This window comes from Papaver somniferum, chromosome 6 (assembly GCF_003573695.1).
Source record: "Papaver somniferum cultivar HN1 chromosome 6, ASM357369v1, whole genome shotgun sequence".
Lineage (NCBI taxonomy): Eukaryota > Viridiplantae > Streptophyta > Magnoliopsida > Ranunculales > Papaveraceae > Papaver > Papaver somniferum.
Window position 1 is genome coordinate 174,085,261 of NC_039363.1, and position 20,462 is coordinate 174,105,722.

Here is a 20,462-nt window from a genome sequence, read left to right on the forward strand (position 1 = left end):
GAACTATTTAATTTGTGCCCCCCATTTGGAGATCCTTCCAGATCGGCCTGCCTTGTCCAGTACCGCCTCAATAGGTGATTTTGTGAGCACGTGGATCCGATGGGCTTGGAAATACGTCCTTAGCTTCAGGGTGGCGAAATCTAGCGCTAGAATCATCTGTTCCATCCTTGTATAATTTTTCTCGGCCGGACTTAATGTTTTGCTGATGAAGTAAACAAGTTTTTCCTCGCTCCCCTCATTTCGAACTAAGACTGCACTGATAGCATATGAAGTTGCTCCGAGGTATAATGTGAGGACCTCAGATGGCTCGGGTCTTTGTAATACTGGAAGACTTGTAAGATGTAGCTTAATATTCTGAAACGCCTCCTCACAGGCGTCCGTCCATTTGAATTTCTCTCCCTTTTTAAGAGTGCTAAAGAAATCCTTGCATTTCTCGGACGACCGAGATATGAATCGCCCCAATGCTGCTATACTTCCGTTCAACTTTTGTACGTCTTTCATTGTGGCTGGTGATGGCATCTCGAGGATGTCTCTGACTTTCTCGGGATCTGCTTCTATCCCCTTTGGAGTGATGATATATCCCAAAAATTTGCCCGATGTGACCCAAAAATCGCATTTGGTCGGGTTAACTTTCATTTTATATTCTCTCATCGTCCGAAAAATTTCCCGCAGGTCTCGGATATGATCCTTGGCTAGGCGAATTTTTACTAGCATATCATCGACATAGACCTCAATGGTGTTGTGGATCTGGTCTTCAAACATGTCGCCCACCAACCTCTGATATGTGGCGCCTGCATTCTTCAGCCCAAACGGCATCTTGTGTAGCAGTATAGGCCCCTTGGTGTGAAAAAGGAGGTGTGTTCTTGATTCTCGGGAGCCAGCGGGATCTGGTTATACCCCGCGTATCTGTCCACCAACGTTAGTGCCTCGTACCCCACTATAGATTCCACCAGTTGATCGATACTTGGGAGATGGACACTGTCTTTCAGACAAGCTTTGTTCAGGTCGCTGAAGTCGATGCAGATTCTGACTCCTCCGTTTCTTTCTGGTACCACGACCATGTTAGATATACACTGTGGGTAGTGCAATTTCCTAATTATTCCCGATTTCTGTAACTTCTTTAGATCCTTCTCGACGGCCATCTGTAATTCTGGCGCGACTCGCCTCATCTTTTGTCGGACCGGTTTGAAGCTTGGGTCAATCTTTAATTGGTGACAGCATACCTCCGGGTCTATTCCCTCCATATCGTGCACGCCCCATGAGAACGCGTCCATGTTCTCCTTTAGCACCGCCACGAGCTAGTTTATTTGCTCGTCTGATAGTAACGACCCGATCCTCACTATCCTTGGTTCTTCTATAGTTCCCAAATTAATCTCCCGAGTAGGTTCTACGGCCGAGAAGTTTGGTTTTGGTTCCTTCATCGGTGTCGTCTCCTTTAATTGCTATGAAGGTTCACTTCCTTGTGTTTCGTATGCCATGACCGCCTGCGAAATAACTTTTTCCAAGTCCTCTGCCGCTTTGGCTTCTTTAGCCTTGTTCTTCTCTCTCCTTTGTCGTACTCACCGCTCCTCATTTATTCGGGCATCGACCTGCATGCACTGTCGGGCTGCCTGTGAATCTCCTACGACCTTAGCTATCCCCTTGTACGTTGGAAATCGTAGCTTCTGATGATAAGCCGATGCCACTCCTTTGATTCCCGCGATCCACGGTATCCCGATAATAGCTTCATAAGGCGAGGCGACATCGACCACACAGAATGTAGTTAACGTATCTAGGTAACCACCTCCGTCCGATACCCTTAGGGTTACTTCGCCCTTTGGGATGGTCACGGTCCCATTAAAACCGTAGATACGATATGTCGATGGGACGAGTATATCATCTGACAACTCCATCCTCTTGAACGTGTCGTATAAGATTACTTCGACTGAGCTCCCACTATCCACTAGTATCCTTCTTACCCCCCTTTCCTCAATCAGCAGGGTGATAACCAAGGGATCACTGTGAGCTTGGTCGTTCATCGGGACATCCTGAGCCGAGAAAAAGATGGGTCGCAACATCCAGGTTCCATCGGAAAAGCTTTTGCTACACTGAAAATTTCTTTCCCATTATGATCCCTCTTGTGGATTCTAGACATGATTCCAGGATTCAGATTGTACGATTGAGTGTCCGAATGCGAAATCGTGTTGACAAACTGCATGGATTTGTCGATCCTGACCTGGTGGACGGGTGCATCGGGCGTTGTGGTCGTCTGGGCCGGGTACCGGACGAACTGTCTCAGGTAACCGTCTCGAATAAGATGTTGCATGATGTCTTTTAATTCTCGGCAGTTATTTGTAGAGTGGCCTCGATATTGATGATAATGACAATACTCTGGGTGATCCTTGGTCTCCTTGAACTGTATCCCTCTTGAAGATGGGTATATGATGTCACTCCTTTTCTCGACCTCTTTGAAGATTTCTTCTAGTGGAGCATTCAAAGGGGTGTATGTTCTCGCCTCGTGCCTCGGCCTCTTTCCTTTAGCTAACCATTCCTTCTTCTCATTTCCTCGCGTAGGTGGGCTCGGTCTCTTCTCGGTCCGACGTTGAACATCGTCCGATGTCGACTAGGACGCCGCACTAGCCTCTTGCACTCCCATATCCCTTGATTCCTCCTGAATTTTTTCTAGGGCGATGAAATGCTCTTGCATTTTCCTCATTTCTTTCAATGTCTGTGGTTTTTCAGTAAACATGGCTATCCAGATGGGGTCCGACCTCCCTAATGCGTTTTCGAACCCGAATATTTGCTGGTCGACTGGTACTTTCCCAATTTCTGTGCACAAATTTCTCCATCGATCGGTCAACGACCTGAGTGGCTCTATAAACCGTTGTACCAAGGTGGATAACTTGTTGACCTTGGGCCGAGGTATGCTGTTGTGCATGTAAGTTTGGAGGAAGGCTTCGACTAGAGTCTCATAACTATCGACTGTTCCGGGTGGGAGATTGTAGAACCACTTCCTTGCCTCGCCCTCCAGGCTTGCCGCGAAGAATTTACACATTACCACCTCATGGTTCTTCCATTGGATTAGGGACATAGTGTACATCTTCAAATGCTCGACCTGCGTCTCCTGTACCGTCGAACCTAGATAGAAATCTGGGGAACGTGCACTTGGGTGGGAAGGCCCTTAGTTCTAGCTCTTGGGTGAAAGGGGTCCTCCCGGCCTCGCTTATGACCTCGGCTAGCTTATCTTCTTCGCCGCTTCCTGACAGCTTCCTTATCTTTTCTTCTAACTCCCTTAGCTTGGCTTCGGTTGCATTGTCGGCCCTTGTGCCTCTCTGTTGATGATTCCTCTCGCGCCCCTTCGTCTTCTGTTGATGAATCCTCGGGTGGACCGTACCCTCGGATAGGTGGTGTCGGGGGTTGTCCTGATCGGCCTTGGTTACCCGATATCCCTCGGCTGGAAGACCCTCTCGACCTCGACCTCAAGTTCCGTAGCTGATAGTTCTCAAACTCTAAAGCTAGGTTCCTCTACTGAAGATCCCTTAAAGCCGCCTCTTGCCTTCTTTGACTTTCTAGAATTGCGAGTAGCGTTGGATCCGTACTCTCATGGCTAGAGTGACCATTTGGATGGCCTAAATGAGCAGGGGGTGGCGCCGTCATTATTGGTAGGGGAGGTGGTACTGTAGGGGGTATCTGGGTTGATGCGCTGGATCGACTCCAATAGTTGTCTCTTGTCCTAACTGTACTCGCCTAAGTCGTTCTTTCTCTCGTCCGAGTGCTTCTTGATACTCAACTTTTCGCCTGGTGTTTCTTCTCTGGGCATGCAGGATTAACGCCTCCTCATCATCTTTTGTGTCTGATGCGGTGAGTCCATCTATTTGATCATCCCTCTTCTGAGTTGAAACGATTCGCTCCAGAGGCGAGGGTTCATCGTCTCGTCCAAGATCGATTTCCTCATCCACAATCGGCATACCCCTTACAGCTGCTCGTGATTCTCAGGTGGTGGATGCCCATCACTTCCCTGCCTCGGCCCCGTTACTCCTACTTGCATGCTACTGCCGGTGATCGTGCGGTTCCTCAGAGTTCTCCCCATCCCTGACGTACTAGCCATCGGACACAATATGTTGTAAGTCCGAGAGTCGTTCCTAACTACGTCAGCAGAAACAGACAATACCTTACTTTGACCTGTTTTTGAAAAGTTTATCTAGTACGTACGATTTTAAAGGAAAAAGGTGATTGACACCAAAACTAAGTTTCAAAAGTACGATTCCCTCTACTCTATCATGCTGACCTCGCAAGTATGCCCTGTTTTGACTCTAAGTGTTTCTTTTAGATGGGTATCATGCTACGTCTCTTTCAAGGTTGCACGACGTCGCTTTCAGTACCACGACTCTGCATTAACTACAATTTGTCTTACATTCCCTAGACTCCAAATCATTAACTCCTAGTTCTTTGCGAGTAAAAGATCCAAATTCATACTTTTTATGAGGTCAGCACACCACATTGAATTTGGATCAAAACTTATGAACTTCCTTGGAACTACACAGGGATGTCTTCTCTGAATTCCTTGGGTTCTTTCGCCGGAAACTAATAATCTCGCCGTGCTATTGTTTTGGGAATTTCACAAGCCAACATGGAACCTCAAGCAACTTCAACCACACATCGAAGATGTTATTTGGAAGTTTTAGAGGTATTCCGTTGTTGAACTCGTATGACGAAAACTAAGATTGAAACACGAAGATAAGTGCGAAAACTAATACGAAAACGAAGATTGAAACATGAAAACAGACTCGCCTCCGAGCATGGCTAGCCGATCTGTTATCAGGATCCTTCCTTGGCCTCGACCAAACGCTAACAGTGTTATTTGAGAGCTCTTGAAGGATTCCCTATCAACCCGACTGCTCGGAATTGACCCAACTGCAAATACTTGCTAAAGACACGACTTCAACAATGAAAACTCAACCATATCAACAAACTTCAAAACTAAACAAACATAAACAGACCTCACCAAACAAAGTTCATCCCGTAGCATCAACTAACACACAAGGTGTTCTTAGGAGATTTTGGATCGTCTCTGTTGGCACACGCAACCAAGGTATCCGGAGAACTTAAACGTTCCCCTTAGTCGGCGCCAGAATGTAGTGGCATAAAACCACACACTACATCCAATGGTATAGAAGATGAATTAAAACTAAGTAAAGATGTTCAACAAACATAGACACAAAGATATACGTGGTTCAGTATCATTACCTACGTCCACGGGGTGAAAGGATGAATGTTATTATTTATTTTCTTTGATTACAAGGCGTTCTCTCCTTCTCAAATGGTGTAACTCTCAAACTCTCAAATGTAGTGTCTTGTTTCTCCCTCTTTCAACCTGCCCCTCTCTCTCTCGGCCAGCCCTTGTATTTATAGGCCAAGGTCTACATACAACATAATTACAATGTTGGTCACATTACATCAGTTTAGATGTTCCATATCGGGCCTGTGTTGGCGCTCACCCATATTTCTGGTATGGCCGATAGAGTCTTAGTCTTTGATAGTTCTTCACCCGAGGCCGAGTCTTGATCGTCTGGCTGACACGATGTCACCCTTCTTTCTTATTGTCCCATTGTTTGACTAGCTCCCTTTGTATGACCGAGTGCTTTCTGATCGTCCGTCCGACTTGTCAGAGGATAAGGGTCACGTCCCATCCGGCAACTATAGGGCCATCACGTCCGACCCACGTGACACCTCGCTCTTTGCGCTATTTGGTTTTATCTTGTGCTTCGCCGCTCTTTCCTCTTTGGTGTATCATAGATTAAGATCTTGCCACCTAACCCTGTGGATTATCTACACCTACACTGGTTAAAAAACTTCTCCAACTGTTTGGTATAAAGTACACTGGGCTACCTGGCATATTTTGTAAAGGATCCTGCGTGTTCAAGGACAAGGTGAATTTTTTTCGTATCGCCAAAAAAATATACCTTGCACTATGTTTACAGATGTGTGTTTTGACGTGCTGGCTAAAATCACATAGATGGTTTTTGGTTTTTATACTCAGGTGGAGGAGACAGTGAAGTACAATGAAAATGGAGAACCCGTCGTCAAAAGATTCAGAAGTAAGGTGATTATTGACCATTGTGATATTACTGATGACAAATTTTGGAACGATCGTGTGAACATCCTCAAAGACGAGTAAAAAATCATCACAGGATACATCGAGCACGTACAAGCTCAGATTCAGATGAATCTGGCTGTGTTATCAATTCTTTTGGTACTAACTATGGTGTTTTGGATAGTCTGATATGGAAAAACTAGTTATTGAAGAAGTTTTCTAGTATAGATATTGATTATTAATAGAGATGAAAGCTTGAAATTCAGACTTCAGACTATTAACATTGCAAACTATATTAACGGAGTAATAGTCATCTTTTGTCGTTTCATCCAAACACTAGTATTTATTTCATCATAAGAAAAATGGATCTTTAAAGTAAGGTTATTGAAGCACTAACGTACCTATGAGGGGGCTAAGTGGGGCTTTAGCCCACCGCTCACAGGTAGAGAAATTTTTTTACTATATGCATTTATGAGATTATTTTTATAGCCCATTGTAAGCTAACAATAGCCCCATACCTAAACCACTACCAAGTACCAACTCCCTTTTAACTATATCTTATATCTTAATCTATTTAAAATTGAAAACAACTCTCGGTTGCTTACTGCAATAACTGAGACGGAGAGTTATAGAGATTGAAAGGTATTTGGAGACATCTCAAACCAGTGATTTGATCTTGACCGAAATTATCAAAAGTTTGTATTGTGATTTACCTAGTTCATTCTCTGATGAGAACTAAATGTATTGTGATTTGTAATTTTTACTTACCTTGTCAATTTATGGGTTTTTAAGAGTCAGTTAACTTTTAAGTGATGGTTCATTTGAATGTTATTGATATTCCGTGTGACATTTTTTTTCACACAGTTTCCCTTTTACTAGACTTCTTCGACAGTTTAGCCCCACCCAACTACAATTTTTGGGTTCGTCCATGTATTGAAGTAAATCAACTTGGGTTAGTCATTTCGAGTTGCCTTTCTTATGTGAAGTTCGAATAGCGCCCCCCTCTGTGGTTCAACATTGAAAAAACATGCAAAGAATTGTGAAAAGCAGCCCATAACATAAAACTCACTTTTGGTGGACCACCTTGTTTCCACAAGAACTTGTTGAAATCACAAATTTCTTCCTCCTGAACCAAAGACTCATAACACTTCTTCACTGTAAACCCTCCCATAATATTCACAGAATCAGCTTCTTCATTCAATCCATGAAGTGGACCTAACTCATTGCAGAGCATGTCCCATTCAAACTGCTCATTCTAATTCAATCTTCTTCTCACTTGACAAGTTAATCTGCCATTCTCAATCATGTCATCAATTGAAGCATTCTTATTCCTACAAGCCTTGTAAATTGCTGGATATCTTGCTTTCAAAGCACCTGTTGCAGTCCAATCATCAAGCCAAAACGTTATTGATTTACCATTGTTAAGCTTAAATTTCACCTCCTTATCCACAAAAGAAGTATTATTGAGAATACTCTTCCAATTACTCCTCCCAGTAGCAGTATCATCATTAGTTGGTGGACTAACTTCCTCCTTATTCTTTAGCTTTTGTTGCACTACCCTCCTCCATAAATCTTTCTTCTCAGTTGCATATCTCCATACCCATTTAGCTTTAAGAGCTTGACTTGTACATTTCAGATTCTTCACACCCTATCCACCTAAAGATTTAAGTTTACAAACTATAAGCCAAGAAACCCGACTTATTTTCCTTCTAACATCAGTAGAATCCCAAAGAAATCTTCTCATAAGCTTGTTCAGTTTCTTCTCCACATTGACTAGCATAGGAATTAAAGAAAGAAAATAAACAGGTAACTTGCTAAACAACTTCTTATTAAAACTAACCTCCTAGCCTTATAAAGAAATTTCTTCTTCCAAGAACCCAATTTTACTTCCATTCTCTTCACCACCTCATCCCAAACTGAAGAACACCTCCAAAGACAGAGTCTCAATAATATCATCTGCTCCCACACACTAATCATGGATCTTTTCTCCAACTTCAACTTCATCCAGTCAAAATCTCAAAAGAACTAAGCATCAACAACAATCTTCTCACCTCCTCCTCATTAGCAATCACAAACAATAAGGTGTCATCAGCAAATTGTAAATGAGAAATGTTGATCCCACCTTCAACCACCTGAAAACCTTTCAATTGATCCCTCCTAACAACATCATCAATTAACTTTGACAAAATCTCCACCGCAAGTAAAAATAAAAAAGGTGAAAGAGAATCACCTTGCCTTAATCCTTTAGATGGTTTGAATTTCTCTGTGGAACTCCCATTCACAAGAACTGAAAAATGAGATATTGAAATACACCACCTAATCCAAGATATCCATTTTCTACCAAAACCATGCTTCTCAAGAATTCTCAATAAAGAGCTCCACCTCACATTATCAAAAGCCTTATCCATATCTATTTTAAAAAGAATACAAGGTTTTCTAGCTTTCAACATGCTGTCCACACACTCTCATGCAATAAGAACACCATCCAAAATTTGTTTTCCCTTAATAAAAGCACCCTGTGAGTCTGAAACTAATTTATGCATCACAGTTTTCAACCTATTTGCTAGAACCTTTGAAAGAATTTTATAAGCACTACCCGAAAGACTCAAAGGCCTAAAATCCTTAGAAATACAAGAATCCTCCTTATTTGGTACAAGAGAAATGAAAGAACAATTCAACATCCAATCCCAAGAACTAAACCTAAAAAATTCAGCCATCAACTTCATGAAATCAGTTTTTAATTATAGGCCAACACACATTGTAAAACTCCATAGAAAACCTATCATGCTCTGGAGATTTATTAGTACCAAAATTCTTAACAACATCATACACTTCAGCTTCAGAAAACTCCCTCTCCAACTCTTCCTTCTCTCCTTCAGCAATACTTGGAAAAAATAAATTATCAAGAGAAAATGACACTTCATTATTTTCAATAAAAAGTCCTTCATAATAACTTCTCATTTCAGCTTTTATACTCTCCTGCTCAAAACATTTCACCCCATCAATCTCCAGCTTAGATATTGTGTTTCTCTTCTTTCTAGCATTAGCAATTCTATGAAACTAAGAGGTGTTAGAATCCCCCCACCTAAATTCATTTTGCTTGCTCTAGCATGCCACTCCCTTGCCTCAATAGCTTTTATCTTCTTCAATTGCAACAAACTCTTCAACCACTTCTCAAATTGCTCATCAGAAAGCTTATGTTTTTCCTCCATCTGATCCAACACATTAATCTTCTCAGTAAGCTCCTTCTTTTCCTTTTTAAGACCACCAAACTCCTTCATACTCCACTCTTTAAGAAAAAACTTCAATTCTGAAGCTTTTTAAAGAACACAAAACTAGCTTGCCCCTGGAACTCCATAATTCCCCACCATTTCTCCACATTCTTGAAAAAATCCCTATGCAGCAGCCACCCATTTTCAAACTTAAAGTAATGTTTACTCTTTCTACTAGGCTTAGTCACCAACATCAAAAGCTTATGATCTGAAACCACTCTTGTTAGAGAAACTTGAATAGAATATGGAAAAAGTAAATCAAAATCAATACTTAGAAGAAACCTATCCAACCTACAAAGAAGAGGATCCTCTGTCATGTCAGACCAAGTAAATGCTCCCCCAACCAATGGCAGATCCACCAACTCATTCTTCATAATATAATCATTCAAGAAATTATTATTTCTAGACTCTCATTCACCTCTATTTCTCTCTTCTTCACTTCTCACTGCATTCGTATCACCAGTAACACATAATGGACCATTCCACCAACTTCTTACCACCTCCAGATCCTTCCGAAACTCCTCCCTTTCGTTATAACTACAAGGAGAATAAACATTACACACTGCCCACTTCTTACCATTCACCTTAGAACACAACCCCAAAATGATGTTATTAACTCCCATCCTTTCTTCTACTTTCACAACTTTATTGGTGTTCCAGATAGACAATAAACCCCCACTATTACCATGACTCCCCGCAGAAGGAAGATTCAGCCAATCGAAATCCTCATCAAATCACAATTGCTTTACCAACCATATATTCATCTTCATAATTTTAGTTTCCTGTACCAAACAAATGTCACATTTCTGATTCCAAATCAACTCCTTCAATGCTGTCATTTTATCAAAAGCATTCAGCCCTCTAACATTCCAATTTATGATTTTACAATCCGTTACCAACTTCCAATTGATTCACAGTCTCTTCCATATTTACTATTGTGTTAGTGTTGTCTTCATTAACCAACACTAACTCCCTCACCCAACCCTCTTCTATCTGCTCCACAACCACATTATTTTTCCTAGCATTTTCCTTCATGAATCTTTTTTTATACTTTTGCACTTGTTTCATCACCACCTCTGTTATCTTATTCTTATCCCCCTCACAAACACCTCCATACGCACAACAATGTTTTAACATAAGCTCTGCAACCTCCATCACCTTCTTCATACTCTCAGTATGTGATAATTGAACATCTCCTAGTTTCGACACCACCTAATTCTCGATACTAGATAACATATTGATTTCTACTATCTCCTCATGGATATTCCTCATACCCTTCTGCTCCTCCCTATTTTTTGTTGCTTCTACCCTCTCTCTAAATGAATTGGTATTATCGCTTCCTTTTCCATTTGAATTAGAACAAGCAACGGTCGAATTTTGACCAAAGACCACCATACAACCAGAATTCAAATTAGTCTTTGACTTGAGATGGTAAATCCAACCTCTCGTACCAGTTGAAACAGCTGCAACTGACTCAGCTGAATCGTTAACATTTTCTCACTGACTCACTACCAGCTGACTCTTCCCTAACTAACTCCTCATTCCGGCCACCAACTCAACATCTACCGCATTTTTGAATTTTGAAATTTCTCTAACGGCTGCATCAAACTTCCTCAGTTCACGCCCATAATCCGCCTCCGATAACTGTCTTTCCTTCTTGTAATTCGGATCTTATTCCACTGTCAGCACCACCTTCTCCTTCTCCATCTCCATCACCACCACTGCCGGAATCTGTGTCAGAGTACCATTCACCGCCACTCTAAAAAAATGTAAACCCTCTAAATTTAAAGTTTCAGTAGCTATTCTTGATAACCCTCCTGTAGAAATCACATTTCCAATTTTTTCTAGCAAATTTGACGACCATTTTGACTTGTGTAACCCCCTAACTTTAAACCATTGTATCTCCTCCATTGTTTTACTAATAGAAAACACAGAGCCCTCCTCCGCCTTCTTCTTACTACTATCCACCAAATTCTTATCCTTCACCCTCCTTGATAACCCCCCTGAAATAGCAAATGAAAGTCTACACCTTCATCCCGCCATCTCAATGGTTTCCAAAGCTGTTTCCACTCCTCCTCTTCCAACTGAATAACTCCTTCTAAATCATTGACAACCTGTATCATGATGTACCTTCGTATCCCCATCTCTCGTTTGATTGAGACTGCTACCTTGTTCCAGTTTAGCTTGTGAGATAAGACTACCAATCTTGATCTAATAATCTTAGATTTAGATTGCTTAACCATTCCAAGAAAATCAATCTCCTTAGGGACCACCTGCACAACCTTCTTTAACCCTACCTTATCCATAAAGCAATATAAAACCTCCGCCATAATTGACCAACAACTCTTGTTATCCCCACTAGGGATGCAAATACTCACTCAATTAAAGTCTGCGGGCATCCAACTCAAAACAAATTGGCAATGAGTGGAGAGTCCCTAAGGATTATAAACCGCAGAATCTTAGATTTCCCAGACAATATGGGACTAATAATCTCAACACGCCCCCTCACGTATAGCCTCGTTGGGTCTAACACGTGGACACTAAATCGGGTGACGTCGGAGTAAAGGCACGGTCAAATGACTCGTCACAAATAACATGCTCTGATACCATGTTAGAATACGAGCATCCAACTCAAAACCAATTGGCAATGAGTGGAGAAGCCCTAAGGATTATAAACCGCATAATCTTATATTTCCCAGAAAATATGGGACTAATAATCTCAACACACTCCCTTATCACCATCACCTTTCTTGTGTTTAGAAATCCTAATATAATCCCCCTCTGCATTGTTCTGAACCTTAACTTCAAAAACGTTATCTCCATATTCTTCTTCATACCTCAAAGCTTTGTTCTTCCCTTTGTGAATGGATTTAAGTAAATCAATCACCCAAACCACTAATCTCTCTGGCAAAGCCACCCAAACCCTAACACCTCCCTATCCTCTCTCCAACACCTTAATCAACTCACGATCCGCAAAAGTATCCAATGAGATCTCAAAACTTTTTCGATCCAATTGAATAAGTTTCTTCCCTCCATCGCACTCTCTATGTTTCTCTCTCATCTCTGGTTCGTCTTTAACAGGGTATATTAGAAGTGTTTTGCATAAATATCAGTTGTACAAAAAAAACACTAGAATCGAAAAAATTGATATTATAAATATATTTTTAAAAGTTTTTTTTTTTTTTTTAGAAAATGTAAAAATGAAAACAATACAATACTGGGCTTAGTGGAAAGAAATAGAATCCTATTATTGGGGCTTAGAGAGTCAAGCTCCTTTGACCATTTGGGGGCTTTTTTTCTTTGGGGAAGCAAAAATCAGACGGGGGGAGATTCAAGTCATTTAAAAGTCTGATTTACCCTCTTTTCTAAATAAAACATAATCTTAATTCAAAACCTCTCCCCATTCATTTTCTCTATTCTCCTTCATCTTCTCAAAAAACTCTTTAAAACCTAATTCAAAAACTTTTGTTCTCCATTGAATCTCAAGATGGCAGCAAGACCAAGAGTGACAAGATCCGGCCGATTGAACCTTGATTCCGAAACAAGGCAAGTTATTGATGTTCCTTTTAATGGAGATGTGGTGAACCAATCTCTCCAAACATCTTCAAATCCTCTTGTGGTGAGCCAATATGTTCAAACACCTGTGAATCCTCCACAAATGACTCATACTAGGTAAGAATCGAAAAACTCACCAGTTATTTTACCATTAGATTGAAAAAATAGGTTCGATTGATGATTTTAGGGTATTTCAAAATTCATTTATGAAGGGTTTACGGCTGGGATATCATATCGTCCTATCCGTAATTGCAACCTAACGGTTGGGACATCACGAACTCCCATCAGTTAACCTCTTAAACGGTTAGGAAATTTTTATATCCCAACCATTATATGTGTACACGAATGGGACTTTCCCAACCGTAAAAACGCCCTGTGTTAGATGATTGTTTTCATAATTGATGGTTACACGGATGGGACATCCTAACCGTAACAAGTAGTTCTTGACCGTTATCCATGTTTCTTAGCCGATTTACTAGATTACGGTTAGGTATGGGCCATTTCCCAGCCGTTATCATATAAACGGCTAGGTCGTGTACATTTTTTATGACCGAGACTTTGTTTACGGTTAGTATGTCCTAGTTATCCCAGCCGATAAAGTTTACCACAGATGGGTTTTTGTTAGTTCCTAACCGTAATTGTATAACTCTGATTTGTTTTTCACCATTTGTATGAACCCTGAAAAGCAAAAAGAAGCCCAAGAGCTTCCAATGTGTGACATTGCTACGATGATGGTTAAGCGATCTAAGTGGATATCCAGGGTACTGCGACGTAACCTTGAGGAGGTCTTATATTTGGATTGCGACCAACAAAAAACACTGCTTCTCAGGCTTCAGGAGTTACATAATCCAATGAGGGATGATCTATATACTGACGAAGAAATTGATGATTGGACTAGTGCTTCCTCAACTCCCCTAAGTTCTTCTTCATCATCTTCTGACGATGTTCCCAAGAATATTGGTCGTGCTGAATAAGTGGTTTATATACTTGTTTAAGACTTTGTTTTAGTATGTCCATCTTCTTAGGTTTTATCATTCAAGACTTTGTTTTTGTGTTGATTTAACTTGTTTTCAGTAATTGGATACTAATGTACCTTGAATGAATGCATACTAGTGTTTTAATTATCTAGCCGAGAACACAATTTACTGACAATCCAAAGTAACAAACGGCTGGGATAACCAACCGTGAATTAAGGATACGGCTGGAATTCCTAGCCGCATATTAGTTTACGACCAGCAATATCAGCCGTAAACTTGATCGTTCCCAGAAATACGGGTGGGATTCCCAGCCGTAATTCTGGGGAAAAAAATTAAAACACCAGTTCATTTGGCATTACAGGTTGAATTCCCTGCCGTAATATGTGAATTGGTAATCTCGGTTGAGTTTTCAGGCCGTAACTTTTGAAACTGTGAGGTTTTTCAGCCGTTTTTAGGTATACGGTCAGGTATTTCCAGCCGTTTCAACTAAACGGCTAGGTCGTGTTAGCGTAAAACCTGGCCGTAATGAGTGATTTCAAAATTCATTTTTTTAAACATGTGATAAAACTAGATTAAAATGTTCATCATTTATAATGAGTGATTCAAAAAACAAGAACATTCAAAAGCAAAGGTTCACATCACATTCAAAATACAAATGTTCACACGACCCTTCAAAATAACATTGTTGTCATATTATCACTAACCTTGACACCACATTTACTCATAGTCATCATCATCGGAACTCATTAGTACACAAGGCGCATCCCTAGACCTCTGCAATGTTGTCCACAATTCAAATCTTTCTTCGAACCTAGCACACCAACTCACTGATCTTCGAACCTAGCAAGCAAACACTTTAGCCTAACAAAAGTAATTTGGTCGTCACCCCAATCTTTTGCCTGCTCAAAAGGTCCAAGTTGATCTACGAACACATGGTATCCACAATTTCCGTCCCCCGCAACATCGTCAGTGGACTTGACGTACTCATGAATAAAATGTGGTAAAAAATGCATGTAATTCTTGTATATTGTATACGTAGGTCGGATATAATTACCTTCATCATCTATAGGGGGTGCTATCCCTGATCATACGTCCATATAAACCGTCTCTTTCTCACCACTAACTACTATTTGTGGGGTGATTCGCGATGCTTCAACCAATGGTGATTTTCCTTTGACATTATTACCCCGGCTTCTCGCTAATTTCTTCATACCAATTGCACTACCAACTTTCCTTTGGACGCTACTACCTTTTTTTGTTGTTGAACCTTGTTGGGATGCCATAACCACCTTCTTCTTGCGGCCTTTTTCCATTTCCTTTCCCTTTATTGAACCTTCTTGGGATAGAACAACCGGTTCTTTAATTTTGACTCCATCATTAACCTTTCTTTTTGAACCTTGTTGGGATGCAATAGCCACCTTATTTTTGGGGCCTTTTACCTTCTTTTCACTAGCTCGGCTCGGTCCGCCTTTTTCCATTTCCATTCTCTTATGTTTGTTTGTAGCCGTATCTTTCGACTCCTTGTACAACTCGTTCAACGTTTCAAAACCCGAAGGATCTCTATGCATTGACGGAGTCAATTGTGGACCCTCTTGAAGCTTTCTCCTACCTTCCGCCCTTCGAACTTTCCTCTTTTTTTTGTTTGATGGACTACCCCTTCCCTTCACCTTGGGAGGTTCAAAAATATCATCTCTAGTGAAAGGACGATTGAATTTCCGCAATTCATACAACCAAAGTTGCCTTTGCGCCGGTAATAAAGAAGCATACTTGTCAAAAAGTTTCTTGTGTGTGTCCGTGTCGCAAAACACCTCCCCAAGACCTTGATTGGGTAATGGATCGGTGAATGTTAGTTGTTTCCAAAATTGATCTATATCTTCGATCGGAATCATCCTTGTGGGGTAATTGGCTACCATATGTTTACATGGGATGCCCAAAACCGTCTTGATGGGAAAAATGCATCTAACTCCTGGTGGAATATGATTATCCTCCGAAGCCTCCACTTGCTCCGTAATTTTTAGGATTGCCCATTGGAAAACGCATAAATGTAATCCCCGGAGCCAAGGGTTCTCCCTGCAATCGAAAATCCTTCTAGATCGGCTCCATTCAAATTCCCCTTTAATTCTATGAAGATCACGCTTGAAATATTCATCCATGGCTTCAAAAACAACAACAAATCCACCATCACAACCATTTAACTTGCTTTTGAACCGATAGTGAGACGACTTCACCGTGCTTGTGGCTTGGTTGTCATAATGTCTATAACGGTTTACCCGTGCACTTGCAAACTTCTCTTTGTGGGGATCCAATAACTCCTTCTTCAAATATTCTATAACATCCGGGTAGTTATCCCATTTTTCCAATAGAAAACACTCTCTTACGAAAAAAGCATCTTGCGTGAGCGACCATATTAATTGTTCCCAATCACGTTGAAATTCCACCCATTTCAACTCTGCTATCTCATCATCGATCTTAAACTTATCTTTGGCATCTTGTTGTTTCTCCATTGGTATTTTTTTTATCCTCCCCATTTCGGACTTCCTTGTTGGAAAAATAACCCTCTTGCAATTAGTTTGCACATTGTTCCATATATGAAACGTGTAAAGATGGTGACGCGCATCGGGAAAACACGTGATATATCCCACATCAACGATTGCTCCTTATCCGTAATCAACACCCTAGGAGTATAACCTTCTTGATACAATAGCTTGACCTTTTGCAATGCCCACAAATAACTTTCCTTGGACTCGTCTTTCAAGAAACAAAATGCAACGTTAAATGTCGACTTGGTAGATGTTTGCCCAACAAAGTTCAATATTGGCATGTTGTATCTGTTTGTTTTATACGTGCAATCCATAAAGAGAATTTGATGGAAGCATCTTGTCAATTCTACACATTCCGGATTCGCGATAAAAAGATATTCCACTTCACCTTCGTTATTCATGTCGTAGGCGGTAGAGTAGTTTGCCTCCTCAAACAAAAACAATAATTGTTGCATAAGCACCCTATCTTGCCATGACTCATTTCTAAATTTTTCTCTTTCTTTATAGATAGTCGACAATGAGGATGAGTTTGAGGGGCTTAACACCTTCACGCCACTAAGAATATCAATAGGTCTTGTACGTCTTTTACTCAACACGCGTACTAAATCTTTTTCCAAAGGGTTGAGCCTTGCCGAATAAGGATGGTTGATCAAACTTTTCGGAATAGGATGACTATGATAACCCGAGACGACTTTTTCCATATACCACATTTTCTTGTCGTCGTTAAATTTAAATTGAAGATTAAAAGGGCATCCGCATTTCTTCGTATTATGACGTCCCCTCTTCCTCGTTGTTTTTGGATTATACTCACTACCCTTCTTCTAATGACTCTCATACTTTCCACTACACTCACAAACCATTTGAAAGCTTGTTTTTGTAACTTGTTTATTCTGGACTATGATGCACATATTTTTCAGTCCTTGTTCTCGAGCCCACTTCTTTGCATCTTTCGGATCTTTCCACTCATAGTTGTTTGCATAGTGAGCACTTGTGTCCTCGGAAACTTGCACCGGTAGCGGTTGGTCTTGTATAACCACCTCTTGGTCTTCTATAACCACCTCTTGGTCTTCCACCGGAACGTATGACACGATCTATAACAAAATTAAAGATGTCACATCAGTTATTAAAAATAAATATACAAAAACGGCTGGGTCAAAAGGGAAAGTTAGAGCCGTAACAGAGTTTACGGTTGGGTCGACTAGGTATATCCTAGCCGTAACGTGTTTACGGCTGGGTCGACTAGGTATATCCTAGACGTAAAGTGTTTACGTATAGGAGTTTTTTGGCCGTTTATTTCCCTGTTTTTTGGATGAGTCTTATTTCAGCTTAGAAACCCATCCGTAAACCGGTAAACGGTTAGGTAACCCAGACGACGCCGTCAGCATTAAAAAGCATTTAATACTTTCGTCCAGAAAACCTAACCGCCGCCGACAGTATTAAATGCTACCCATGCACGTAGAAAAAACCTGGCCGTAATTGACTAATTACGACCATGAAACTTTCATCGTCCCATCCGTAATATATTGTTATTGCTCGGAGTTCATGAATTGTGAGCCGTATAACAGAGTTACGGCCAGGAGTTCATGAACTGTGAGCCGTATAACAGAGTTTCGGCCAGGAACGCATTGTTTCCGAGCCGTTATTCTACCTGGCGGCTAGAAACCTAGGGTTTTCGGAAGGAAAAAATCGAAACTTCTAGCCACTATGAGCTTAAGAACTGAAACCGGAGCTAGAATAGAGGTATACCTGGTAATCTTGAGCATTGGGTTCTCGGATTTCTTCTTCTTCTTGGGTTGGTCCTTCGAAATCATAGTAAGGTTCATAGGGGTTATTTTGAGTTTGAGAAAAAATTTCATGATTTTCTGGAAAATCAGCAAAAAACCGATCGTTGTTGATGGGTAATAATATGTTATCATATTTTGAAGATGAAGGGTGACTGATGTAGTTTTTAAGTGGTAGTAAAGTTCGTTCAACTCGGACTTGATAAGATTGGGTTCTAGACTTAAAATAAAAATAGAAAATATATATACAAAAGGTTTGTCACAATGTCGAGAGAGACTGAGACTCAGGATTCCACCAAATTCCATTCATGTGACTCAAATAATAATTCCAATCAATTATAGTTCAAATAATAAAAATGGGCACTTGTTCTTTGCCAAAAATAGATTTTTGAAAAGCAATGATTGTAAATCAAAAGCATGATGTATCAAAAATACATAGACCAAGCATACACCATCAAACGAAATCACACTCACTCAATAAAAATCATAAATCGATTAAAAATCAATGCAAATAGTCATAAAAGAATTATTAGAACTACCACATGCGTGAAATAGGGATTCCTCTGTCATCCCAGTGTTTGGGTTTAGCTCCTCATATTAATCAATTGATCAAAATACATGTTTATAGCTCAAAAGTTGATTAAAAGAGTGAAAAGAATAAAATCAGTGAATCTGCGACCCACAGAAGGCCTCCAGAAAAGAACGATAAAACTGAAGTGCTTCTATTGCTGTTGTTTTAAGACTGTCTTGCGTCTGTCCTTGTCACTGTAGAAGAACGACTGTCTGTGGAAGTCCGTTCTTCGTGATCTTCAGGATCTTCGTGTAGCAGCAGCAGCAGCAGCAGAGGCGGGCCTCCTGTAATCTCTGATTCTTGCCTCTTGAGCTCTACTCTCGACCCCAAACTCCTCGTCCTTCTTCTAGGGGACCTAAGCATCCTATTTATACACAAAAGGGTCATTGAATCTTTCCCAAATCGCATCAAAATTCCCTTTTTCCTTTCTTGGCAGTCACGACAATAATCGCTTCCCAAATTTGTTTTACGCGTTTCTGAGCTTTCCCACTTATCTCAAACTCTTCCTTGGATAGATACCAATCTTTGGGAAGTTTTGTAGCATTTTAATCTCCCTAGAATTCCAAAAATAGCTCCAAACAGGGACCCGTGTGTAACTTAACCTTGATTTCCTTTTTCCGGCTATTCTAGCCAAATTCAGCCCATGAAATCACCCATATTAGCATTGTATATCTATATCACGTCCATCCCATGAAAATAGGCCATTGAATCTCATTAAAATACGTCCAATGATCCAACCCTAAATCTGTCAGAACTGTTGTAATTTTTCCCGCCATTTTTTGCATTTGAATTTTGAAGAAGATGACCTCCCCCTATCCAGTTCTGGTGTCCCTTTAGCACATGCCCGAAATGGGTTACCCCTTATCCAAAGCGAGAGTCCGAATAGCAAATGTCCTCCCAGGTTCCTTTAACAATTTTTCGAGCCAATTTCGCCGCAAAAGCTTATTTCTCCAAAAACACCTACAAAGAGATAAAATACCGAAATAAGTACAAAAATGGGTACTAACAATATAACAATAGAGATGAAAATAGACACATAAATGCGTCTATCAAATACCCCCAAACTTATTATTTGCTAGTCCCGAGCAAATCAAAACTACAAAATAAAATCCTAACTCACTGTCGCAGGCATCGTCGATTGCATTTAGCGTATGCAATAAGCCTTCAAACCCCTAGGTGGACCTAGTGGCGGAGTGTTGTCTCCGGAGGGCTTACAAGAGATATACCCACAAAACCTTTACTACTCCAGACCCTAACTATCTACGCAGAACCTTGGAAGGCACTAAAGAATCTCCTTGGTTGGCATACTTATTGACTACATGAGGAAGTACCCTGATGCGAAATTCCAATTGATGTACACGAGTTTGCACTCAAGCATACTAAAATTCATATATAAGTGACAGAGCCCTACTCAGATAGTTGCACTATGGACATCATATTCGGAGTCAAAACTAATCACATGGATAGATCAAGAAGATGGATATAGAAAAACATAGATGGTTTTGATGTTTACTAAGTGAACGGCGTTTCCCATATCTGTCTGAAGGCCTCCGCCAAAATGAACCTATCCTAATAGATTGAGATATTAGTCTGACTAATATCAACACACTGGCATATACAAGGGAACCAGTGGTCGATAACCTAACTCTAGGTCAACACTACTGGCATATACAAGGGTACCAGTGGTCGACTT

At 40.7% G+C, this 20,462-nt stretch overlaps 2 protein-coding genes across 2 annotated transcripts; both read right to left on the reverse strand.

Moving 5' to 3' along the window:
* Positions 1-7,328: 7,328 nt before the first annotated feature.
* Positions 7,329-8,481, reverse strand: LOC113291843. The gene is made up of 2 exons (XM_026541332.1): positions 8,125-8,481; positions 7,329-7,721 (listed from the first exon to the last, which is right to left on the reverse strand). The coding sequence occupies exons 1-2, from the start codon at positions 8,479-8,481 to the stop codon at positions 7,329-7,331; spliced, it is 750 nt and encodes a 249-aa protein (XP_026397117.1).
* A 7,911-nt stretch (positions 8,482-16,392) lies between these two features.
* On the reverse strand, positions 16,393-17,127 carry LOC113291844 (protein FAR1-RELATED SEQUENCE 8-like). The gene has a single exon (XM_026541333.1). It carries the CDS (start codon positions 17,125-17,127, stop codon positions 16,393-16,395), a length of 735 nt encoding a protein of 244 aa, XP_026397118.1.
* Between the last annotated feature and the right edge of the window lie 3,335 nt (positions 17,128-20,462).